This window comes from Tauraco erythrolophus, chromosome 7 (assembly GCF_009769465.1).
Source record: "Tauraco erythrolophus isolate bTauEry1 chromosome 7, bTauEry1.pri, whole genome shotgun sequence".
NCBI lineage: Eukaryota > Metazoa > Chordata > Aves > Musophagiformes > Musophagidae > Tauraco > Tauraco erythrolophus.
The window spans coordinates 41115958-41141370 of NC_141471.1; the positions used below are offsets into that span (position 1 = coordinate 41115958).

General features: G+C 38.3%; 1 protein-coding gene across 2 annotated transcripts in view; it reads left to right on the top strand.

Moving 5' to 3' along the window:
* The first annotated feature begins 2458 nt into the window (after window positions 1-2458).
* Window positions 2459-25413, top strand: part of KCNH8 (potassium voltage-gated channel subfamily H member 8) — a 200447-nt gene continuing 177492 nt past the window's right edge. For both annotated transcript variants that reach the window (XM_086614330.1, XM_086614332.1), the window contains exon 1: window positions 2459-2534. In XM_086614330.1, coding sequence (XP_086470456.1) covers window positions 2459-2534 — 76 coding nt within the window. The remainder of the gene's footprint in view (window positions 2535-25413) is intronic.

A 25413-nucleotide genomic window follows, 5' to 3' on the forward strand; every position in this document is an offset into this window, starting at 1 on the left:
GTGTTTTTTCCCAAGTTACATTCTAAGGCTTTATTTAAACATTTGATGTCTCATGGTAGTAATGAAATTTCCATTGACTTTTAAGAAAACCCTAAACTTACTGAAGCTGTTATGTCACAGAGCCCTCAAAACATCATGATGTTTACAGCTCAGACTTTGTGTTGTGTGTTAGGAGGTACAGTATTAGCCACTTGAGGGCTGGCAGAGTTATTAGATGGCAATTTGACTCCCCTGGAAAATTGTAGTATTTTTTCCCCTTTTGTGATGATTTTTGGTGAGTCAAAATTGAGAAATACATTTCTATATTTAAATGTATACACAGGTTACTCTCTCCTGACTGCCTCTGGTAGGATCGAGAATACATTCCTTTCTCCTTCACTGACTGTATTCGGACTTAGATGGTGTTTGGAGCAGGTCATGGAAAAGATCACAGGCTGAAACATGACCACAGCACACAGACCACAATATATGCAAGTCCCTTGGCAGATTTAAAAGGTTCAGGTTTACCTTAAATAACCTCTGTTCCTGAGCGCTTTGACAGAAGTGAAAATCTGATCATGCACTTTTGGATTTTGCAAGTGTCGGAACAGGATTTTGTTTCACCAGTAGGCATGTGCTATAACATCAAACCTAGCTACGAGTGTGATACCTGCCAGTGAAATTAAATGGAAAGCTATCAGGAAAATTAATTTTGAGGCTCTGCTTGTATCGAACTGGAAGATTGAGAATAATTCAGAAAAAGAAAATTAACAATTGCTGGCATTCGGTATTAAAAATTGTACACTTTAAGGCCGAGACTAGTGATTCTTGATGAAGGTAAAAGCCTGTCATGAATTTGAAGCTTATCAGCTAACTAAGAAACTGATAGTACTGTGAGATCTTGGAGACTTCCAAGTCATAGTGACTGTAAGGTGGTCTCCCTTTTCACATTGCTGCTTCTGAAAACTGAGCTGGCAGCTCTATATCAACTATTTTGTACAGGCTTCCAGTACAAGGAGAATTAGACAGATTCATGATCTCAGTAAAATACTGTTGTGTTCTTCAGAGCCAAGGTGAGGTTACCATGGGTAGACTTTATGTTGTGCTACCAAACCTATGCATCAGCATTTTCTGAGATCTTGGTTTTGGGTTTTTTCCTTTTAACTATCTGTTGTAAAGACAGACTCTTTTTGTCCTCCTGGAGCCTCTCTCTGTGCTGCTTATCCTAAAAAGTGGGAATTAAAGTCCTCTATCCGTCTGGAGAAAGGGAGAAGCACAAATAAATGGGAATAGCAAGAAATAAAAATAGCAGTACTGTAAAATAGCGAGAGACCAACAGGCATCCCTCCATAATGCACAGTGCTTTTGTAGATTAGGGAGTGTACACTCACTTCTTTTCTCCAGTGTCTTTTAGTCCTGAAAGAACATGGAGAAGTAAGTTAAATGACTGTACTTTGGGGCATTATCTAGCAGCATTTAAAGAGCCATGGTACCAACATTAGCAAGTCACTCATCCCAATGTGGGAGCGCTTGTGTGCTTGCTTCTTTATTTTTATCGTTGTGTTTTTTTTGGTGGTTTTGTTTTTTTTGTTGTTGTTGTTTTTTTTTTAATTTATGCATTAGACCTCTCGGGCTAGGATTTAAGTCTCGATTCTCTCTTTGGTTGGAAAAAAAAATAATTATCTTTTCTGGGAATTTTTCAGGGAGGAATTTCTAAAAAATTATGTAGGAAATATTCACAACGAACTTGAAAATGCCTATCCCTTAAGTAAATAAACAAACAAAATAGCCTCAACACGCAAATAACTCGTGAGACCGCACATCTGATGGAGCATTCTCCATGCTCTAGTTTCGCTTTCCAATGAATGTCGTACAGGGGCACTTGCTATATTCATGTCAATAGTGTTTCTCCTTTCAGCCAAGTAAGGTCTCAAGCTTTATCCCGCAAAACACGAAAACGGGGTGCATGGGAGCCAATATGCTTCAAGCCCAGGGAACAACCTGTGCGCCACAGCTGAGAGCTGGAGGGGTCAGGCTGAGCCGGGAGGCGGAGGCGGCCCCAGGGCGGCCGCTGGTTCCTGAGCTGCTCCAGCCGCAGGTAGGGAAGAGCGGCTCTTCCCGGTCTCCCGGCCGCTTTCTGCCGGGGTCCCCCGCCCTTCCCCTTGGCGGAAGGCAGGAGGAGGGGGAGCGGGCGCTGCTGGCCTCTGGGCGGTGGCTCCGCACCTGTGCGCGGCGCTCCGCGGCCGCCCCGCCCGGCAGCCAGCGGCGGGGGCGGGAGCGCTCAGCCGTGCCGGGTCTGACGAGCAGGGGCCCCCCGGCGCCGGAGGCGGCGCGGCGGCATCCCCATCCTCCTCCCCATCTTTCCCTCCCTCCCTCCCTCCGCCTCCTCCCTGCCCTTCCCCGGGCGCCCTCTTCACTTTCTTCTCGAACCACCCTCGTAGGCAAACTTTGATGGGGAACCTCGCACCGCGCTGGAAAAATGCCGGTTATGAAGGGATTACTGGCACCCCAGAACACCTTCCTCGACACCATCGCCACCCGGTTTGACGGCACACGTGAGTCTGGCGCTGCTGGGGCAGCGGGCGTCGGCTCCGGGCGCCCGGAGAAGGGGATGCACGGCTCCGATGGGAGCCGCCTCTTCCCTCCCCTCCGCGGGTTTCCTTGGTACCAGAAGCCGGCAATGAGGCAGGAGAAGGCGAGGGAGCTCCCAGCCTCTCCCGCTCTCCTGCCTGGCTTCTCCGCAGCTTGGCGAGTGAGGAGGGCGCTGAGCACCCTCTCCTCCCGACCCTCTGCGCGGGGGCTCGGGGAGGGCCGGGGCCAGGGCGAGCCGGGCTGCCCGTGGAGCCAGGATCTCCGCAGGAAAGTTGTGCGCTGGGCTGGGGCTTCCCCTCCCGCCCTCCGCCCCTGGCAGCCGAGAGACTGCGAGGGATAAGGCAGGCTTCAGAGCCTGGGCAGGGCTTCGGCAGGAGGTTCGGAGATTCTTAAATTGTTTTTTCTTTTATTACCCCCAGCCCCGCTATTAAATCTCCCTAAGAGCTGAATTCCCGTAAATCGGGCTCAGCAGCGGCAGCAGCTGTTGCAGGATGCTGGGGGAGGCAGGGAGGGAGCAAGGAAGGGCCCTCCAGAGGCGGCGCGGCGCTGGCGGCGGCGTCCGGCTGCAGCACCACGGACGGCGCCCGCCCCCCGCCGCGTCCCGGCGGGGTGTCCCGGAGGGGCTTCCCGGCGCTCCCCGCCGCCCGGGACCCCGCTCGGCAGCTCCCCTGGCAAGGCACTGCCTTAAGGCGCGGAGCTGGCTCCCGTGCGGGAAGTTGGCTTGCTCCCATACGGCTGTGGGTTAGGAGTCGCTGGTATCTTGAGTTTTGTTTCTTCTCTCATGGGGGTTGGGGGTCACGAGTATTAAAATAAGAGGAGGTGGGTGAGAGCAGGTTTGGGCCAAAATTAACTCCCTTCCCTTTAATTCACTTAAAAAAAAAAAAAATCCAAACGGTCAAAGTGGAGGAAAAACAAACTCAGAATTGAGTCACTCTCAGCTGTTTCTTGGCTGAAAAACGTTGCAATCTGAGGGGTTTGATGTCTTCTTGATTATCTATCTATTGGCATTTTCTCAATGGTTCAGTTAGTGTGTGATTAAGGCAACTGAACTGTGATTACTGTATCAATAAGTTGTAAAATGTCAAGGAAATGAGATAGTCACTGAGATCAATTGCAGAGAAGCACAGAACTGTATTATAACTGCTCTGCCAGTCTGAGGATACATAGCTAATTGTGTTTCAGGGCTGTATGTAATTGATACTTCATTACAAGGCAGTCCCTCTTGAGACCACTTAGACGTACCTTTGAATTCTTTCAGCTACAGAACTCGAAGTCCTTTTCCCCCATCCTCCACCCTTTTATTTCTATAAAGTATGTGGGTATTATTTACTGCATATAGAAGCCTGCAGCTCTAATAGGAGTTTTGTTGCTGATACTGTCATTTGCCAGAAAAACAATTCTTCCTTGCTTTATGCCCAGAGCCCTCCCCTCTTACAACGGCTTCTTTTCAAAGGATGGAGCACACAGCCTGTGAGCTGTATACACAAACATTTCACAAGTTCTGTATCGTTCTTCAAAGATCCAATTTAGCAGGCAACATTAGTGATGACGTGCAGGTCTTTTATTAAATACACACCAGAAAAATGTCTAATCCTTGTGTTCTCAGTGACACCAACAGAGAAGTGTGGTAGAAAGTTTATCACTTAGTTGAATTCTACAGCCAAATGTAGCTGCCTTTTTAAAAGCAATAATCCTGCTAACATTCATGAAGTCACTTGGGTCGATCTTTTCTTAAACAAGAAGAAACAGACCCAATTGGGTTACTTTGAAATCTATAATGCTAACAACTCATCTACTTTTTCCTGGGATGTAATTGGAAAAAGAATGTAGTTAGGTATTTAAGTACCTCAAGAAAATAAAACACGTTATATTTTGTTAGAGGCAGTGAATTTTTTCTTTTTAGTTAGTGTTTCAGAATTTGGCTTAAACAGGCCTAATCTAAAAGTTGTCACTGTATGATTATCAGCATGTGAAATATTCCCAGAAGTTCACAAGGGAAGACTTTTTATAAGCTACATAGTCTTACATCTAGTAACACTAGCAGAACTTTGGGAGGATGATACTGTTCTATGGAACACTGGTAGTATGTCTCTTAATTTACAGAATAATGTAACATCTATTCTAGAGTGTCAGTGTAAAATGATGAGTCAAATTAATGCTTTTCTGAAACAAATTTATATATATACCAATGCACATCACAGCTTAATTTAAAATCTTCAGTCATAGCTTGTCTCCCTTGTGGCTTTGATACAACATATTTTTATTTTTTTTAAATGCTTTAAAAATGCTAGATTTAAATACAAAAGTATTAATGAAACGACAATTTTTTTTTTTTAAATAAAGAAATGCACTTTTGCAAAATGTGTGTAAATATCTGAGCATCAAGTAGAAACATTAAAGCAAATTTTGTGTTCTTTTAAATTGTCCGGGTGGCATTACTGAGGTGGTTCAGGTGGCTAAAGCTAGAAGTAATGCTGATGACTAATCCTTGCAGGGATCGTTTCCATGTCTTACTAGTTTTGTGGGTGATACACTCTGTGAAAGGAATAGAACTGACATGGCACTGAACCTGATGCTGTGTTTCGTAAACGACTTTGACCTCATACATGATGATAGTTAAATGTTAAAATACCATTTCATGTCAAAAGGTGCTTTTTTTGGTGGTTGTTTTAACATAGTCTGTAGTTAACAGACCTCCTTTCATTTTAAGCCTCTGGGAAGGATATATTATGTTGTCATCAGTGATAGACTAATCCACCAATGCATCTTTAATCCAGAAGAGGGATAATTCTAATTCTGGGCAGCAGTGCAAGACAGGATTCCAGACACTATTAGAAAATATGCTTTGCTTTGCACAGAACTCTTCAAAAATTCATTCATAGAAGTCTTTTAATTTTACTGTGTCAATGATTTATCTTTAATTGGCAGTTATAAATCACATTATAAAAAATTGTGTATCTCTAAAAAGCACAGATAACTACTTGACAGATACTTCAGCTGCTCAGAATTTTCACAGTAGATATTCTGTATTGTTGTACGTATGTTACGCATATACATTCTTTACATAGCAAACCAGTGAATATGTGCTAAATAAAGAGAATGAGATTAATATTGGAGCGAATGTCAGCTGTGCAGGAGATCCCAGAGATCTCCTTTTGCAAAGTTCCCATTACCTGTGTTGCATACGTGGAAGAGCAGCATTAAAGGTTTGCCTATCTGGATTTCCATGTCAGAGCTCTTGAATCTGCCTATGAGCTATTATACCTTCACCTTCTTGCAACTCTGAACTGTCTTTTGTGGTCCTGACATTGTAGTTTAAATCAATGCTTTCTCAGATGTCTGTTTTCTCACTGTAATAAATAAGCACCAGGTCATCCAAATGCTTTTTGCCCCCTTTGTTAGCAATGTGTTTATGTGGTTATTGTTGCTCATTCAAGAAACAAACATATATGTTTTCAAATTAGTAGGTTGTGGTTTAGGTTTTTGTGGTTTTGTTTTGTTTTTGATGGCTTTTTTTTCAGGTTTTCAAGACAAAATATTATTTTCAAGTGTAAAAATGTTTCAAATATAAGCCTATAATTAAACCTCCCAAATATCGTGAAACTAAGTGCCTGAAGTGAGTTATTTCACTTCAAGCTTTTGAATGGAAAATTTGTAATTTTTTGCTTCTCATCCCTATTTAGATTAGGAGAAGCACTCAGAAATGGTTGCGTGGTAGAAAATTACGTTCTATTGCTTTCTCACATACATATATATTTAAATACAAGTTCTGTATGTACTATTTATTTATTCAGATAGATAAATCCACACCAGAGGTGGTTGTTCCTGCAAATTTGCAATACTTTCTCAGAGAACAAAGTGAAAAGAGATTCAGCAAACGGTCTCATTAATCTGTGTTTTAAAAAGTACGACAGTTTTGTGTATGGTTATACTATAAAATGACATCTGAAGTTCTATAATTATCTCATGTCTCACATTTATGATCAGTTTACAGATTAAATGTGTACTTCCACATCCTTATTAACAATCTTGTATGATTAGTCTAATCTGAAGATCAAGCTGAGTCAATGTCTTTTTGCTCGCTGTCAATGGTGATAATTTGCTAATTCCCTATTCGTAGAACTTCTACATTCAGTTTTGTTTTCCAATTAAAAACTTGCTCAATTATTAACAAACAGAACTTTGTATCTAGCAGCAATTTTTTTTTTTTTTTTTTTTTTTTTTTTTGTCCTTACCAATTGCTTGGACTTATTTTCCCAGTTGCTTTAGTTATCCCTGAGGGATGATTGAAAGGTGCCTAGTGAAAACACACAGATTTAAGCATATCAAATTTGGTGCCAGCGTGCTTCCATTACCATCATGGGTAGAACCAGGTTGTCTCTTTCAAATAATCAGCAGTTGGTACAGAACTGAAAGCCTTTGCATACTGTGATCTTCCCTGGTTGCAGGGGCAGATGGCTTGCATTCCTCCCTGGCCACCCCCATCATTTGCTTTTCTGTCTCATAAACTGGTAAGGTCTGCCAGATTGAGCCAACACACTAACATTTTCTGCAACTTTGTTGTCAAATTCTGTGTCTCATTCAGATTGAATCCCATTCTCTCCAGAGTAGTCAATGTGCTGTTTAATCACAGCGCAGTGTCCTGGTTTCTGCTGAGATAGAGCTAGTTTTCTTCTTAGTAGCTGGTATGGTGCTATGATTTTGGATTTAGTATGAGAATGATACTGATACTACACTAATGTTTTCAGTTGTTGGTAAGCAGTCAAGATCTTTTCGCTTTCCATGCTCTGCTGGGTGCACAAGAAGATGGGAGTGAGTATAGCCAGGACAGCTGGCCCATACTGACCAATGGGATATTCCATACCATACAACATCATGCTCAATATATAAACTGGAATAGTTGGTCAGGGGTGGTGCAATTGCTGCTCAGGAATGGGCTGGGCCCCCATCAGAGGGTGGTGAGCAATTATGTCGTGTATCACTTGTTTCGTATATTCTTTTATTATTATTTGTATTATTATTATTCTCCTTCTCCCTCTGTCCTATTCAACTCTCTTTATCTCAACCTATGAGATTTTTTTTTCCAATTCTCCCCATCCCATCGGGGGAGCAAGCAAGTGAGTGGCTCCATGGTGCTTAGTTTCAGCTGGAGTTAAACCATGTCACATATTTATCACAAGAACTTCAAAAGCAGTAAAACACTTCTTGGCTACTGATGCTACTCAGCAATTCTCCCCAAAATGGGCTCAAGGAATTGCAAGTGTCAGGTGTAGGGAAACAATGGCTGAGCTTTCCAGGGGAGGATGGTATTGATCAGACTGCAGGATCAGAATGACCCACCTTCCAAAGATAAAAGCCTGTGACCAAAGAAGGATGAAAGAATCAAACTGCGATAAGCATTGATCAGCGTTAAAGAGGTTTCCAAGCAGTGACAGTGGAAAAGCTGGTGGCCTGTCAAACTCTCCCTCCAAAGGAGTGGAGGTGCAGTGAAGGTGGTCTAGTTCTTTCTAATGGAGATGAAGTGAGTTGGCCAGAGGAAAATTCACAAAGATACATATATAGTTGGCCTTCTGTTACGCACACTTGTTTTACCCTTTTGCTTACATCCTTGAATAATAATAAATAGTAAATACTGTGTTGTTTTGAATGAATCATGTATTTGTCACTGCGAAAGTATACTGTCAACAAAAGAAAAAAATCTTTTTTGTTCTCAGCTCAGAGCACAAAGAGAACAAATGCTTTCCTTTCTGTACTTGTCTCTGTGAGACATGGCCTGTGTTGCAGCTCACTGTGGTTCTGTTGCTGAAAAAGTAACCAAGAGGCTAGATTAAGCAGCTACTTGAACAATCTTTTCCTCTTCTTTCAGCACAAGTGTTGGGGGTGTAGAACCTCATAATCTAAGGTCATTTTATTTGGATGATCTTTGCTTTCAGCAGCTATAGCAACTTCTGATTCTAACTTGAGTTGAAGTTGGGCCTGAAAGACACAGAATTAGAGGAGTTCAGAGGCATCTTAAGACTACATTTCCTGACTAATTCTTGAGTTCTGGTTGAAGATCTGGTTCAAGGAAAAAAAAAGTGTGCAAGTGCCATTTTCACTATCTAGCCACTGGATTATTCTGTAAAATAATTAAAATTAATTATTAGTGTATGTTTTATTAAGAGTGTGTTATTGATAGAGAAAATACTGATGTATTTGAATTGTCAGGTCATGTTCTCTTGTTTTTCACTAGACAGAAAGAAGTTAGAATCACAATCCTGCAGCATGTCCATTCAGAAGGCTATTAATTCTTTAAGCACACCACTTTTAAGTCTAAGATTCCAGGTTAATGGTCATAAATGTAAAGTTAGACTAGTAGCCCACACCGTTATTTCAGAAATAAACTCTATATTTTAATTCAAGATAAGCATTTGAAACTTAAGAGTGGAAGACAGTCATTAAATACGGGATTATTTTTCTTCTGAATAACATAGGAATATTATGTTCACTGTTGTTTCTGGATAGAATTTTCAACGTGAGCCTAAGAAACCTGATACTCAATGCAGTGATCAAAACAAACCTGTATGTTTTAAGTGACATATATTTGAATAAATGTATACTTTGTCAATGGATTACAGAAGAAACTCTTTAGAGGGTTTCTAAATCTTAGATGATTATCAGGATTCCCACTAGAGAAGTTCTGTAAATCTCACTTTTTTTCTCCAAATGTATAGTATTATTTCCTTCTCTGATAAAATTTCAGTAAGCAAATAGGTTTGCTCTGAAAATAGATTTATCTTATTGTTATTATTGCATTTATATGTTCAGTTTCTATTTTATCCTATTTTTGTTTTGTTTATGCATATAGAAGTTTTATACACATTCCCAGTCTTTTTGGATTCAAAGTAAATGTGCTCAGAGTATTGTTCAGAGGCAGAGAACAATAGAAACACAACAAAAACCCTGCCTCAAGCACATACAGAAGTGTAAGCAAGTATATCTGCATGAATGTATTAAAACAAATCAGGAAAAGTATGGGTTTACAGGGTGTTAACTACTGTTAGTAGTATTCTGATGTAACATATTTCTGAAGGAAATGTTGCAAGTATTACATCAGCTGCAGCCTGGAAAAGGTGAACACAGGCAATTGCTACAGTACCGTGTGTTCACAAACTATATTACCTTACCTTGTGCTAAAGTGACTGGAAGAAAAGCGCGATTAAGGAGCAACCTGCTCCCAAAGTAATGTTGTTTCCTGCCCACTCAATCTAAAAATAAATAAATGCAAAAGAAAGAAAAAAGAAAGGGGGGAGAGAAAGAAAGAAAGAAACAAAGCATTCTCATACTGCAGATGAGAGAGAGACTTCCTCAACAGTGAGAAAAGTCTTCTTTCGGAGATTCTTTTGCCAAGTGCTTCTTGCTCCTTCTGTTTTCTGAGACTGATAATAGTATTCAAAAGCTTTGAAACAGGTGTTGTTCTTAAAATACTAGCATATTGAACATTAAACTTCACATTAAATGTCTCCTGAGCATCCCTAAGGCTTAATGCTGGGCTGTCAATCAGTCCAAGGACAGCTGAATACAACAATGTTATGCAGAAACACCTCGTCTTCCCTGTTGGTCTTAGATGCAGGGCTTGTTTTTTTTAAGAAATGTGGTCCACTATCTTATGATATTGCAATGATTTGCCTCTTTTCAAGGAAGGATAGTTTATTTGTTGTTGTTTTTTTGTTGGTTGGTTGGGTTGGGTTTTTTACCCTCCTTACGAGCCGTCTATTCTATTTACAGTGGCTACTTAAGACTAGGTCTAGAGCTTTCTTATCCCCTGAGAGAAACTTAGGTTGAGTCAGTTGTCCCTGGTCTTCAAGAGACACTTTTCAGCAGAACATATTTTTGAGAGTTCACGGACAGTTTAATTATATTCCACTGATGTTTTTCATCAGATTATATAAAAAGCATTCAGAATTCTGCTGTATTTTATCCTTAAAGTAGCACCGCTTCTTTATGAAGATCAATGAACTCTGGTAGGAACACGCTTATTCTGTGTAAAGAAGGAAAATAAGCAGTAATGAGGATAGCCAAGGGAACTGTCCTAAAAGACTTCCAAAACGTTCCCTCTCAAGTGGAATGAAGGAGGTAACATTCTATCGCTGAGTTTATCCTTCTTTGAGAATTTAGGAAAAGTACTGAAAATACAAGTAAAACATCTGCCATTGCCATCCAAGTTTTTCACAGAATTTTGTACTGGTAACTGGCAACATGCAAAGCCAAGATTTTTCATCAAAATGAAAAAAAATAACCCCCAATTTTAGAAATTTTTGGCCTGACTCTACTTTCAGTGAAGTTGGTATGAAATTTAGTCCTATTATAATCAAAGTTTTAACTTCAGTGAGAACAAAAGCGTTCAGGTACAACTTGATGTTATAGACTTTTGCAAATGCCTGTGGCAGCTTTTAACATTTTTTCAACTCACGTAGGTCTCTTAGAGTGACTGTAGATGTATCCTGCTGAGCTCATTGAAATTCTATCAGAATCTTATTTAGGTAAATGAATAAGGATTCTGGCCCAAGACTGTAAATGACCTTTCCAAATAGTACCTTAGCTTTTCCTGTATCTTCTAGTAAAGACATTCAAAAAATATTCATGTGCTAAGTACGAAAGCTTTTCCTTAGTACTAAGCACAAAATAGAAATGCAAAAAACTTACATGTATGTATCAGGAAATATGAATTTTTATACTCTTAAGAAGAAAACATTAAATATCAGGAAATTATCTCCTTTAGAATTCACAATATTTGACAAATGAAAATAAATTAACAAATTTTAATGGAGAAGATTATTCATAGCTCAAACAAATAGAAAAAAAAGAAAATTTGTTGTCTCAAAATTATTTCTTTTTTTTTAAATAGATCAGTAATAAAAATGTAAATACATCCATGCATTGAGTCTGGGTTAGATTTTTCTTGTGTCAAAAGAAGAAATGGAAGAAAAACAACTGTGACACAATTTAACTTGAATTTTCTTTAATAAAGACATTTAATCTATCATTACTTTTTAATTTTATCATAAAGAATAATGCAAGAAATCTTGTTTACAGTAAAGGAATTAAATGTCAGCATTTTTATGTGTTACCTTTGGGGGATGTAGGCAGTTTTGAGATATTGTTATACAAAGCTGTAATTGTTCCCTTTTGAAGAGAAAATGGCTTCCAACATGCCAGCAATGAATTCACTTTTTCTCTAGAGAAATACTTATGACTGCTAGGAATCTAGCTCTTAGGACTTTTAAGGGCTGAAAGTTGCCAAGGTTATTTTGCTTTTCCTTCAGTTCGAACCTATAGCAATACAGAAAGATTCATCTGGGCAGCATGGACCTGAAACTCATTACTACAGCTCTTTTTTTTGGTGCCCTTTTCTTTTTGCCTTTCACCTTCCTCAACAGCTTGTTAGGATATGTGACTGGACATCTTATTCCAAATGTAGGAAAGAGAACTCTAAGCTGGTGGTCGTTTTGTCATTTATTTGATTTTTCAGAATGATGAAACTGTCCTAAGACGAATCACTTTTTTTTTTTTTTCTAAATGTCAGATATCTGCTGTGATGAAAAGAGTATGTTTTTTGCATACATTGTGGCTTCTCTAATATTTTGGAATTAACGATGATAAGAAAACATAATGGGAATATTATATTGTTTTAGAGGAAAATATTTCTGTAGGAAAAACAAACTTCTTTGGGGAAGATCAAAAACCTTCATTGATGGGCAAAAGAACTTCAACAAATCAATAATAATCGCAGTATCTTAGCAATTAGTTGATTATTTTAATAATCCAAATGAAAATAAGCAATATTTTAATCTATGTCATTCTTTAGAATATATGGATTACGTTTGTGAGATAAGACAGTCATTGCATTTACTAAACTGGATTGTTTGTTTATTGATTTGAAAAAACTTGAAGCTAGGAGTTCAGACTTTTCCACTTCAAGAACAGTGGGAAAAAGCATGCACCTCGTGATACCTGCAGTTATAGAACCATGTGTAAGGATTTCAGTAACTAAAATTTCAATGTAGAAAAGTATGGTTAATAAATATTAATGGAAGAGGTTGAGCTACATATTTGCCAAGAATAAGCAAAGTTAACAAGATCACTGATTTTTTCAGAGATAGATATACATATATATAGTGCTATAGGTTGTGACTGTTCCAGTGATGCAGTAATTGAGCAGTACGGAAGGAAAAAATTGAGAGAATAGTGCAGTCAGACATTATATTTTGGGGCTATTTAAAGTCTTACTGTAAATTAGTGTTTGTGATTTTAAACTATATTGTGGCTTTAATGATCCTGGTTTAAATGGAGCTATGCTACGATACAATGTGGCCGAGATACTTAGTCGTGCTCAAGAGCTGCTTCTGCATTGAAAACAGAAAGCAGGATGCATTCGACATCCTGAACCTCTATTATCTCTTAGCATTTTTGCATAAATATTTACCTAAACTTATTTTTTTTTTGTTAAAGTAGATTTATATGAGATATTTAGAATTCATCAGAAGAGTGGCTCTGCTGGTGCCGCCTCAGAATATCCATCTGAGAGTGGTTAGAGCACAATATGCTCCATGCATCTGTTACCAACAAATTCTTGCCTGGAACTAGGCAGACAATGGATGGCTCTTACATCGTTTACTACATTGCGTCCTTCTCTAAGGAGAAGGGTGGTAGGCTTGGTGACCACACATTGGTTATGTGAACTCACTGCAGTGCAGTATGAGATAAAAGACGGAAGATCCATTCTTTTCATACTTACAGGTGTGATAAGTTGTGCTGGTTAAAGCCTACTTTCAGATTTTCTTCTGGGAGGGTGCAGGTTTGCACCCAACTAATTTCAGTAGCTTTGGTACCCCTGTAAGAGCTTATCATTTTTGCCTCTTTGAATCTGTGATTATTGTCTTTGAATTCATTAGCAATTACAGACAATTATTAACTCATTTTCTTATCTGCAGCCCGTAGCCATAACTGACGTGTTCTGAGAAAGCAGGCTGTTCTCCTTTAAGAGGTGTTAAAAACCTTACGAAAAATAGATTAAAAGTGACCTTAAATACAAAATTGATTTTTAAAGTTTTATTTACAGTATGAACTGGAGTGGTAAATGATTTTCAGAGGGAAGGGGTAGTCTCACGTGGTAAAGTGTATGAGCTGTCTTTAGCCAAGAAAGAGAAAAGGAGGGAGCAGCTGTGAAGAAGCAGTGATTGACTGATGGGATTGCTGAGTGAGCAGCAGGTAGTGCTTTGGAATGAACTAAATGGCAGTAGCGCTGTGGGAAGCTTCACTTTGGTGCAGAATATGACCAGGGAAATGTTACCGTGAATGAGTATGGTCAGGAGAGGATTAAAAGCACTGTTTTCTCTCTTCTCAAAGAACAAATTACCTTTGGTCCTACCTAGCACTGGGTGGAAAGCCATCCGGCAGTCTTGGGATTCAGAGGCCAACATGTCTTCATTATCTTCTTCGTGAATTTTTAGCCATTAAAACCAGTGAATTAAAGTCTTCATTTCATCTTATTGTAACTTCTAGCTGGTGGATATGGGGGGAAGGAAGCAACTAAAAGTTAGGTAGCTGACCTGATGAAAAAGCGCAGTAAGAATTGACTATGGCAACTTGGCATTTGTTTTTATTTTATTTTACATTTTTATAAAGGACGACCTTTATAAACGACTTTTTATAAAGGGAATAAGGACCTGGTTTTTTTGTTGTTGTTGTTTGTTGTTTTTTTTTTTACGGGTGGATGACTGGATGACACATGATCTTATTTTTCATAAACTTGCTTATAGTATGTCTGAAACTCTGCTGTGGTTCTTATGTTTGCCATCTGTCCTGCCCCTCTCCCAGAAGTTCCCACTCCTGCTGTCGGGGTGGATGGGATCTAACCAAACAGCTGCTGAGCAGCTGCAGATTGCATCCCAATCCTGGCAGTGAACATCCCCAGCTTAACTCTGCTCGTGGGGCTGTGAATTACAGCAAATCAGTGCTGTTTCCCCAAGCAGCCGATCGATCCCTGCAGCAGAGGCAGTCATCAGCAAGAGTCAGGACGGACAGGTGGAAATTATTGCAGACATTTAAACTGATTAGTCGTAATTCCTATACAAATAAAACAGACAGCTGTTGAGCTTTTTTCATACTGCTACGAGCAGGATCCAGATGGGGACTCAGCGTTCTGGTTCCAGTTGCAACTCAGTGCTAATAAACGAAGCCGAGAGTGGGAGCAGTAACTCTTGGAGATGCGCACAGAGACTTTGTTCCTGGTCCCCAGTCAGAGCTACCTTAATTGCTCTTTTTTTTTTTTCCCAGTTTTGTCCTAACTAAAGAAAAGAACTATATATCAGAAATGAGCTTCCTCTCAACCCCAGCAGTGTCTTCAGAAAAGCAATTGTCTATCTGGACTTTTCAACCCTTTGTACTTCAGGTATATTTACAAATACAGACACATATACACAGGTGATAACCTGTTTTAATTACAGAATAAAGCATGCTTTTGTTGTTCATGTATTCATCTTTCTGCTGAAGAGAGTCTTCTGGGAATGGTTGCTTGAACTCTCAGGGCAGCTATTGGCCTTCGGTTTGTGTCTTTTGTGGTAAATATTTTTAACATTACTAATTTCTACTGTCTTTTGTAAGTTTTTTTTTAACATAAATAATCATAACCTGATGTGGTATCAATCTTATCTAAAATATAACAAATTACTAAAGTAAGAACTTTATATAAATAGGTATGACCACTCACAGAAATCATGAGACAAGGAAAAAAATTTCCTCCAGTGCAAACAACAGTCAGAGGAGGGAAAGAAAAACAGCCACTGTATGCATCATTAAGTAAGGTGCAAAGCGTAGGTACACTGTCCAACTGACAGTCTCACAAGTGCAAGTGAATAACACAAGGAGTGTCTCTTTCAGGAAAGCCGGAGACCAAGTGCAGGGAATTATTAGCCACCTAATGAAGAAAATAAATAATTTGGAGCTATAGTAATTCCTTCACCTTTTACCCTCATTTGGCTTTTTAAAACACATTTCCCTTTTATGAATTCTTTGTAGGCAGGATCTTCCCACTGAAAGGAAGAAAGACAAAAAGGCCAGAAAGCCCAACAACAGAAATACTCTATGACCCAGACAGTGATGGATAGGTCTTAATAAGCGGAGTTTTGGGAGATGGACGAAATAATTACAAGTAAAGCGAAGAGGTTAGAACTAATTGGGGGAGTTACACCAGTTTTTTTCTCTAGCCTGATGTGGTTGACGTGTCATTTTATATGTACCATCATCGAAGAAAAAATACTTCCAGGGGTAAAATTAGAGGTTATGAGACATTATCTGCCACCTTTACACATTCTGTCCCATGTTGCGCTGACTTTCTAAGATGAGTGAAAATGAAGGAAAAGAAACTTTTTTTTATATTTATAGCATGAAAGTATTTTCTCCTAACCTTTTTGATGCTCAAAAGTACATAACGTTGACTACTCATATTTAATTAAAATGTACATAGTAATTATTCTAATTAAAATATTTTTCTAAAGCAGAGTTAATCAGAAAGAGTCTTTTTAATGGTGTTTCTTAGTTTGATAGTTGCTGGTTTTCCAGCTATTAAACTTCAACATATTGCTGTGCAGAGCACAGTGATTTTGTTTCATATGTTTTAATACTCAGAGTATTGTAGCAGTTTGCATAGCACTTGAACGTTTCGGTGTTCATTTATCATGGTTAATTCGTGGCTTCCAGGGAGAGTTTGTGAATGGCACAATAAACGAAATATAATAATAGAATAGTCTGCTCTTGAAAGCAGGTGCTTCCTGATAGCTTTTCAGGCTTGGCAAGCAAAGCTTGTGGCAGTAAAACACTGGTGAGCGTTCTGATGGCTTGGGTCTGAAAAAAACCTGCGTCTTTACTGTCTGACAGACCTCACCAGTATCTTCTTTGTCTATGAGACAATGCCGTTAAGGGCCACGTGACATGTAATATCTCTTGGGATGAGAATGACAAGTGGGAAACTTGGTTCATGGCATGCAGTTCTGCTGCAAGGAATCACCAATGCCTCTGTTGTTCCAGGAACACATGTGCCAGATTAGTACGTGATTAGCAAATCAAATATCAGGGCTGGCAGCTACATATTCAATGTGGGCACCTGCCAGGAAAGGGTCTGAAGTACTGCGCTGTGTGATATTCAGGCCCATGTGCTGGGATTATGAGGCAGGAGCCAAGAGCAGTTCTCTGTATTATCAAGAAGGTAAAATAATTCCCAAAAATAAAAAAAATTGTATCCATAGATATTCTGTTCCTTTGTGCCAGTACTGCTACTCCACAGTAAGGGATATATTCGTTATTGCTGTTAAATTCCCAATGCTTCCTGAATGACTTTGTACTCGCGCTTATAGTCAAGCACATGGTGTTATTATGGAAAACAAAACAAAAAACCTCCTGTGGTTCTGAACCAAAATGTTTATCTTCGATTTTTAAGTATTTGAAATTTTGGATCAATTCTGTGAATTTATCAGGTTTTAAGCTTAAAGAGTAATTTTCAGAAGCCTTTTGTATTTTGTTACTCAAGAAAGGTCATGGCAATCAAAATCATTTCAGGATCTCTAGTAATATCTAAATCGAGATACCCAGTAGTATCTGGTTCAGTTGCTCAAGTATAGTGGTAAAGGACTTGATAATTGTAGCAGAAAAGAAATAGAGAAGTTAGAAGAATGAAGGATGTATCTTATTTCCACAATTGCAAACTACTGCCAGAGCTACAATTAAGAGAATTCCACAACAAAAAGCCATCCTTGTGCCATACCTATCCCATTCTTGCTGTGAAGGGGATGTATTTCACACGCTTAATTCTTTCTGTAGTATAGTTACTTTATGTGAATGGATTATTGTACGGAAGAAGTATGTTTCCATCCTTACCCTGTATTTCCAAAATTACTCTTAGAAAAAGATTCCTAACGAGACCAGGCTAGTAGAAAATGTTAAACTCTGCTAAAACTATACTGGTGACAAACCTGAAGGAACAAAGCACAGAACTAGGTAGTCTAGGTCATGGAAACTCATTCTGCATTAGAAACAGAAAACATCTCTTTCTTTCTAGTCTTGTAATGTTCTCAATCACAGGCTTTGAAGAAATGGAGAGGACTGTCCATGGCAAGGGATTTGTAACCACCTACGCTATGATGAAACAGCATGTCTACAAAGAGGAATTCTCTCTTTACTTGCAACACATGTCTTTCACAACATTTATGCTCAGTCAGCAAGACAAAAACTTCTCATGTAAATGTTATATGAAATGTCCAAGAGAAAAAAATGTTAATGTTCCTATAAAAACGTACTTTCTACTTTTCAAAAAATTCTTCTAATAATGCAACTTCCAGTCCAAAAAGAAAAAGAAAGTAACATAAATGTTTAAAAAGAAAACCCCAAATCAAAAGAAAAATACCCAAATAAGCTTCACATCAATAAAAAATGTGGCAATAATTACTGTATTCTGTTCTAATGTGCTTTATGAAGCATCAGGAGCACATGAGGAGACAATAGTGGTTTTTCCTGATATTGACTCCATTTCCTGAGGCACAGCTGAAGCTGTTTTCAGTTCACTGAAAACAGAAATATAACTACTATGAGTACTCTGAAGTGTCATGGTCTGTCTTCCTGTTTTCTAAATCATCAAGACCAGAACCTCCTAGTAGTGTAGCCATATGCACTAACTTAATTTGTTTCTCCAAAGCAGTGTTTTCTGCAGTTCCTTCCACTCAGAGTAGGCACCAGCAGCCCAACTTGCCTTTCTCCCAAGACAGTTCTTGACTTAGCTTGGATCAGTTGAAAAATTCCTTTTCCGAAGTGTGAGAATGCTGTCCTCGAAGTGTGGGGAGATTCAGTTGCTTACTTGTTCACCAGGCTAACTGCTTAAATAATGAGACTTTATATTTCCATAAGTAATACATAGGTTTCATAGATGTCTCTTGAACTACAGTGCTAGCCCGAGTTCTTCTCCATAATTGGAATACAAACTCAGTGGTGAGAAATGTGAATCTTTAGACTCTAGCCCTGAACTGATCACTTCTAATAAGCAGTATTCATGGTATTAAATCAAAGGGGCATCTAGAAAGTTTCTTCGTATAATCCTCTTTCTTTTTAATTAATATTTTTTGTTGCGTAATTTCACAAAGTGCTGAAATTCTAACATTTAAAATTTGCTGAAGTATCAAGAATCAATGGAGCCTTGTTTCCTCTTGCAGTTGAGCTCCTATATTGTGTTTCAGAAAATTTATAAAGTCAAGCTGACACTGAAGCTTTGTGAAAACAGAGCATGAATAATTTCTCTCCTGGGTGTTTTATGAAGTTTATAGCATCTCAACACCCTTCAGACCTCTTCTCCCCTGTTAAATATTGCTGAAAACAGGCAGGAGATTTAGTGTTGGGAAGGGAAAAGATGGGAGGGAATCAGACACACATGGGGAACACATTCACTTATGTTCTGTTTGCTTTATTACAAAAAGCAGCAACAGATTAAAACTTTCTTGAGAGATTCAGCAAGCGTGAGCAATCCACAGGAGTTTAAGTACCACCCTTTATAACACTGTGAAACAGACGCTTAACTGACTCTGCATCGATGCTTTCCAACTTCAGATACGTTTGGCTTCAGTATCCTAGAAGAAACGCTTGATAGAGTAGTTCTGAATTTGTTGCTGTGAGGGGAAAAAATGAATCAGTTGAAATGCTGGCAAGAGAAGTCACATATTCTACTTGTGCTTCTTGCTATTTTAGATAGGATCTTTTTCTTAGAACTGTCTTCCTTCCTTTTAGCGAACGGCTTTCTCAGTCAGTGCCCCTCTCACAAGCGAGAGTGGAAGGACTGAAGACGGGCTTTGTGTCAATTAGATATTTGGGAGTGGACTTTGAGTGATTCAGTTGATTCACTTTTCTGATGAAAGAAGGTCTGAAAGGTATGGTGAATTTGACACTATTTTTTTTTTTTCCTGAAGTGGTTTAGGTTATTTACAGAATGGAGTAGGGGAAAGTGCTTTTCTCTCTTTTAACTGCAGAGGGCATCTTGCATTCCTAATCTTTAGTGCTTCTTGGATGCACTTTAATTAAAGGTCTAAGACAGTTATGAAGGATAGTTATACAGTCTGCATCAAACTTATGATAAGAATCTCTTAATAGCTCCTCTCAAATGTCTCACATTTGGAAATAGTAGGTCCAATTATGTTTGAGAGTTACCTTTTTTCTGCTTTTATGGTCGGATCTTGTATAACACCATCAGACTTATACCTCTTTCTCTTAAGAGGACCAAAGCAGAGAGCAAGATAGAGTGGTCAAAAGCAAAACTACTTTGATTTTTGTCTTGCGATTTTTCCATGCATCTGCCTGAAACAGATGGAACTGGAGCTAATTTCATCAATAGAAATTACTGCCTAAGCTAACTGGAATAATTTATTTGCTTGAAACACTTTAGAAATAAATGACACTTAAAGGAGTTATCTAGCGACATTAATTTTTACACAGTTTCAGCTAAATCGTATATTAGCGCACAAAATGAAGCAGCTGGGGATAGCTGTGGCACTTGAGAGAGAAGTCTAATTTGTATCCGTAAATTTAACTCATCTGTGTATGAGGAGGACTTTTCTAGGTATGTGTGATGTAGGTAGCATAATGTATTTTCTGATACTTAAACCACAATTGGACTTATATTCAGTTATTTAATGCCTTTAGTATTGCTAAATAGTGTTTTCTTTTTACCTACAAATATACTTGAGTATGAACGTACCTGGTTTAGTGATGGGGATCATAGTCCAGTTCCTGCTTGTATTTTTGTTAAATCCTAAAATAAATACTTATCTGATGACCAATGAATTGCATGTTGCAAGGTACTTCTAATCAATCATACAGGCATTGGTGAGTTATCCCCATGAAAACAATTTCTTCCTAAAATAGCAACATAATCTGTCATGCAGTGTCAGAACATCAGGTACTTACTACAGTGTCTGTTGTTCTATGCAAAGTTAAAAATGCTGTCAAAGTAGTTTCCATGTACGCTGAACTGCCTTGTATACCGTTAATATTTTAAAATAGTTTTTTCCACTAATAGGAGAAGCTATGTAGTTATATCACGCATGTATGCCATGGACATCAGCATTGCAAAAATATTTGTTGATTTTATAGGGATGTGGGTTCCAACTTTTCCTTCAAAATCAATGACTATAGAATGCCAGAGCTTTATTGACAGGGAGTAAAAGTAGGAGAGTTTGGTTGGCTTGTCCTCTATTTATACTTCCACATGTGGGAATTGAGTACTAAGGAACAAGCCCTCCTGACAGTTCTCAAAACAGAGATACGAAATTACTTTATACATAATCATCCATCTCTGATGAGTCAGCATGCAATTTATAACTTGTCGTGAATTATTTTTTACAAGTGACTTCATACTGGTGATATTCACCTGTAATTTACAGATAAATCTAAAGAATGATGTCAGTTTTAAATTAAAATTTAAATTAAAATTTAAAACTTCTGGAGGATCAAAATTTTCATGTCTTCATTATGAATGCGCTTCCTAAATGGATTGCCAGACATGGGAAAGGGACAGGCAGATCCAGATGGTGTTTTTGCCATCTGAAAAGTGTCCTTCTCTCCAGTGATAAGAGCTGGCAAGTAAGGATTAAATGCCTGAAGTTTGATGGGACAAAAGGAGACATAAGGGATCTTTTCTTCCTGTGAATATATGGCCATACAGGAGGGTAGTTGTGGAATTAAGTCACTGAAGAATATCGTCCAGTGATCAGCTTAAAAAAAGTGAATCTATCTATCTATATAAAAATGTTACAGTGAGTTCTGACTGCTGCAGTAATACAATTTGAAAACAGTTCAAAGCTAACATGCTGTTTCAGACAAACCAAGTTAGTATTGATATTTTAACTTAATTCTACTGATTTATCGTCACCAGAAGTTTACATCTGCAGAGCGAAGTATGGAAAGCTGTTGGCCAAATTCAAACTGAGGACAGTATTTCACAGGGTCACGCTGACCCGATCTTGATTCAGTTCTTAATGAATCTAATTTCAAAATTAAACCCCCAGTATTACACTTGTCTTTCAATGCAAAGACAGTTAAATAGAATAGACATAGACAGAGGTGAACACAGGAAGCTGCACACCATAAGTTACAAGGAAATCAGGAGTGGGTTGTGGTTTACTGTTTACCTTGTGTTAGTTTGTAATCCTGCAGGCCATTGGGAGATTACAATGGAACAGAGCACTCCTTGTAACAATGCTCCACATAGTATTAATCAGGAAAGAAACCTCTTTTCCCAGAAAAGCCAAAGGAGCACTGAGCACCCACCAGAGTGTGTGCCTTTTCAGAGTGAGCCCTGTCAGGGTCGAAATACCACCTGCTTGTCACTGTGTGCTCTCCATCACTGTTGCTCAGGAACTTGCAAGCCTAGCCTTTGAAAAGGTAAAAGAGCTGCAAATGTAGCTGCACAGTTAAGATCATTCCCAGCTGTATTTTCCATGGAAATGTCATCCTCATCTCTCTTGATGTTGCTTGCAGTGCAGGTGTTTTATTTCATATTGTGAAAATACGTGGCCAGTATGTTCATAGGAAGTATTTGATGTCTGTGTTTTGTAACATTGTTATTACTTTAGTTCAAACTAACTTACTTAAACTTGTTAATGAGTTTGCATTAAAGACTGAGGTGTGATCTGAATAGGTGTCCTATACGTCCTTTAATTTAGACAAAACCTTTATGTGTGAGCACTGTATGGTGCCTGTAGTGTGTTTCACATGCTCTGGACATGTTGCACCAACCAAGGTGACCTGCCGTGTTCATACAATCCGCAAGGGAGAGAGAGCAGCCATGGAGGTCTGATACAGAAGGTGCTCACTGGGCCTTGAATGCCAGGAGGCATTAGCATGACTGCCTATGATATCCCGTAGCAGCATATCAAGTCCAGCAAGACTAGAGTAATATGCATAGGAAACTGTGTTTTCTGAAGGTGGTAATCCATATGTTGTATTAATGGTCTATCCATCAGTAAAGGCTTTGTTCATGATTTCTGGATGTCCCATAGTCCTGCTAAACATCTGCTGCTTCAGAAGTAAGTCCATAGGATATGTATTGCAGACAAATATGGGAAATACTGAAATTCTTCCCAGGTAAGATGACTGGGTGGCATAAAAAGACAAATCTTAGGGTAAATTCAGATATCTAGTAGTTCTAGGTTTGAGTAGAAAGCTAGGAGGTTGAACAATCTAAGTTATACCTTCATTCGGGCTCTTGGGGCAGTTATTGTTATAAGACTGAGGAATAAACAAAATTCCCTAATTCAATTTTCTTCTCTTCTTGAAGTGAGACATCATGTACACCCAACTTGCACAAGGGGGCTCTGAAGAATATTTAATGCTTGTAAAGTATTTTGAAGATGTACAATGCCCTGCAAAATTTTAGCTATTATTCCTTCTTATTAAGAAATTGTTTCTTTCTCAAATCCATTAGCACTGCTATTATTTAAATAGAAGAGAAATTAGACAAATTTTTTAGCTTTTGGTCACTGCTATGAATGAATATTTTTCAAACAAAGATTTAAATTAAACTGTCAAAACTCATGGAAAATAAGAAAAAAAGGTCCCTTTTACTGTGGTTAAACCTAAGCTTTCCAAGCTCTCTCTTGGAGTGAGTGGCTGATGTCCCCAACATAATATTAGAAAATTGTTGATAGGCCTCAAATTCCATCCCTATTCAGCAGAGCAGTGAGGTTGTGCTAAGTCCCAGTGACTTCTGAAATAGTACTGACTGTGAAGCTGTGCTGTGCTGTTGCTGTGTCATCTACAGAGCAATGATGAAGATCTAATATTGTTTATGTAACATCAGCTAAATGGAAATTTTGAGTTTATCAGTTATAATGTCAGTTGTATTTTGAGAAGCTTTATGATTTCTACTGTAGCTACATGTTCTCCAGTTATCGTTGCCAAATCAGTTGAAATAGAACCAGGTTGTAGAAAAAGGTTTATTATCATGTTTTCAAATTTTATCCATGGTGTTACTGTTACCCCTTACCATTTTGTGCATCATACTCCTTTATTGTCTGCTTGTACATTTTTTCCAATTGGATTTATCTGTTCTTCCTGAATCTAAAGTAATTTTGTAAAACATCATAAAGAGAAACAAACCATCTTGTCGCTGTGAGGGATTCTTTTTTTTTTTTTCCTTCTAGCTACTTCATTGAACTTAGAAAGCTGCAGGACTCATGTTTTCTTTCTTTCTATCTCATATAGCCAGCTACCATCTTTATTTGTGTGAATGCTCCTCACTCCAATAGATGGTATATATCAATGGAATAAATAGGTGGAAGACCAGAGCCTTTTATTTGCCAAAGACTGTCAAGGCTTAAGCTGAAAATGCATATGTGCTAGTCCTTCAGAAGCTCAATGTAGAGAAATCCTACTATGATGGACCTATTAGAATACCTGTCCCTAGAATACCAATTTTTCTTTTTTTTTTTCCTTTCCTTGACTTCTGAAAATATTTTCTTTTTTTACACCTGTTTCATACTATTTAGTGTATCCTTCTATGTGTATGATACCTTTTTCACTTTTGCATGGAGGCTGGATGTACATGGGCAGTGAAGAGCAGGATTACAAATGCTGCCTTGAGCCATATGCTTTTCACTTGCACAGCTGCCTGTCAGTCCAGCTGCTGTTCTGTTACTAAATCCACTGTTCTTGCATAGGAAGAACGTAATTGGTTACTTGCTGATACAGAAGCATACTCAATCCTGCTGACTCCCAGCATATCATGGGTTGAGGCTTAGGCCCTTCCCTTGTTTTTGAGCTGTATAAGTTTGTCTAAACTCATTCTTTAAGTGTCTGTGTATAAATCATGTGAATGGTGGCACTGGAAATACTATACTATACTATTTTCATGGAGATAAATTTCAGAAGTTCACATTTAAAGAAATCTTAACCTTTAAACCCTCTGAGGAAGCATAAGTATCCATAAGACACTACAGATCAGCAATAGCTTATTGTTCACACAGAAATATTTCAAAAGCTCCTACGCCCATGTGCAGCCAGAAAAATAAGTATTAAACTCTGAATGTTGAACCTTAAAGTCAGATTTCTATTTGAAAGGCAGTAGGGGAAAAATACATATTTATTTTTTAAACACTTAATACTATAAACCTTGTTTGCCATCCATTTATAATAATACACTTTCACGTTAATCATAGTTTTTGCTGCTGTTTCTTGGACAATTTCATACAGGCTTTCAGATCAGGATGTGCCATAAATATCAGAGTATAAATAATCTATCATTATACAGACATTTCATAAATAATGCATGGCTGTGACATGAATGAGCATGCATAACTTGCAAGGTAACCTTTTGAAACATTGATAAACGTATGCAACAAAAATTTGTAAAAATTATTCCCACCTTTGCGACACCTACACACAGATGTAGTAAGGAGGCAAAATGGAAGTTTAATACCCATAAACAAAAATTCCTAGGCATTATTAGTTGTAAATGTAGACCATGATTATAATTGTTATTTTCAATCTGTTGGGATTCTAGGTCAGAATATACACTATTAGTAAATCAAATTAAGGAAAAAGATTATATATATCCTGCTTCTGAAGATCATACTGTTGACTAGCAGTGCTTTGAGCAATAATCTGTGTGAACATTTGTGTTATTGCCAGATGATACATATATCAAAATGCAAAAAGTAGCATTTAGAAAGAAGCATTCTGCTCAAATACTGGTTAAAAATGCAACTTAATTGTTTGCTACTGTTATTGATTTATCATAGAAGGTAATTTTCATTTTATTTGGTGAAAATG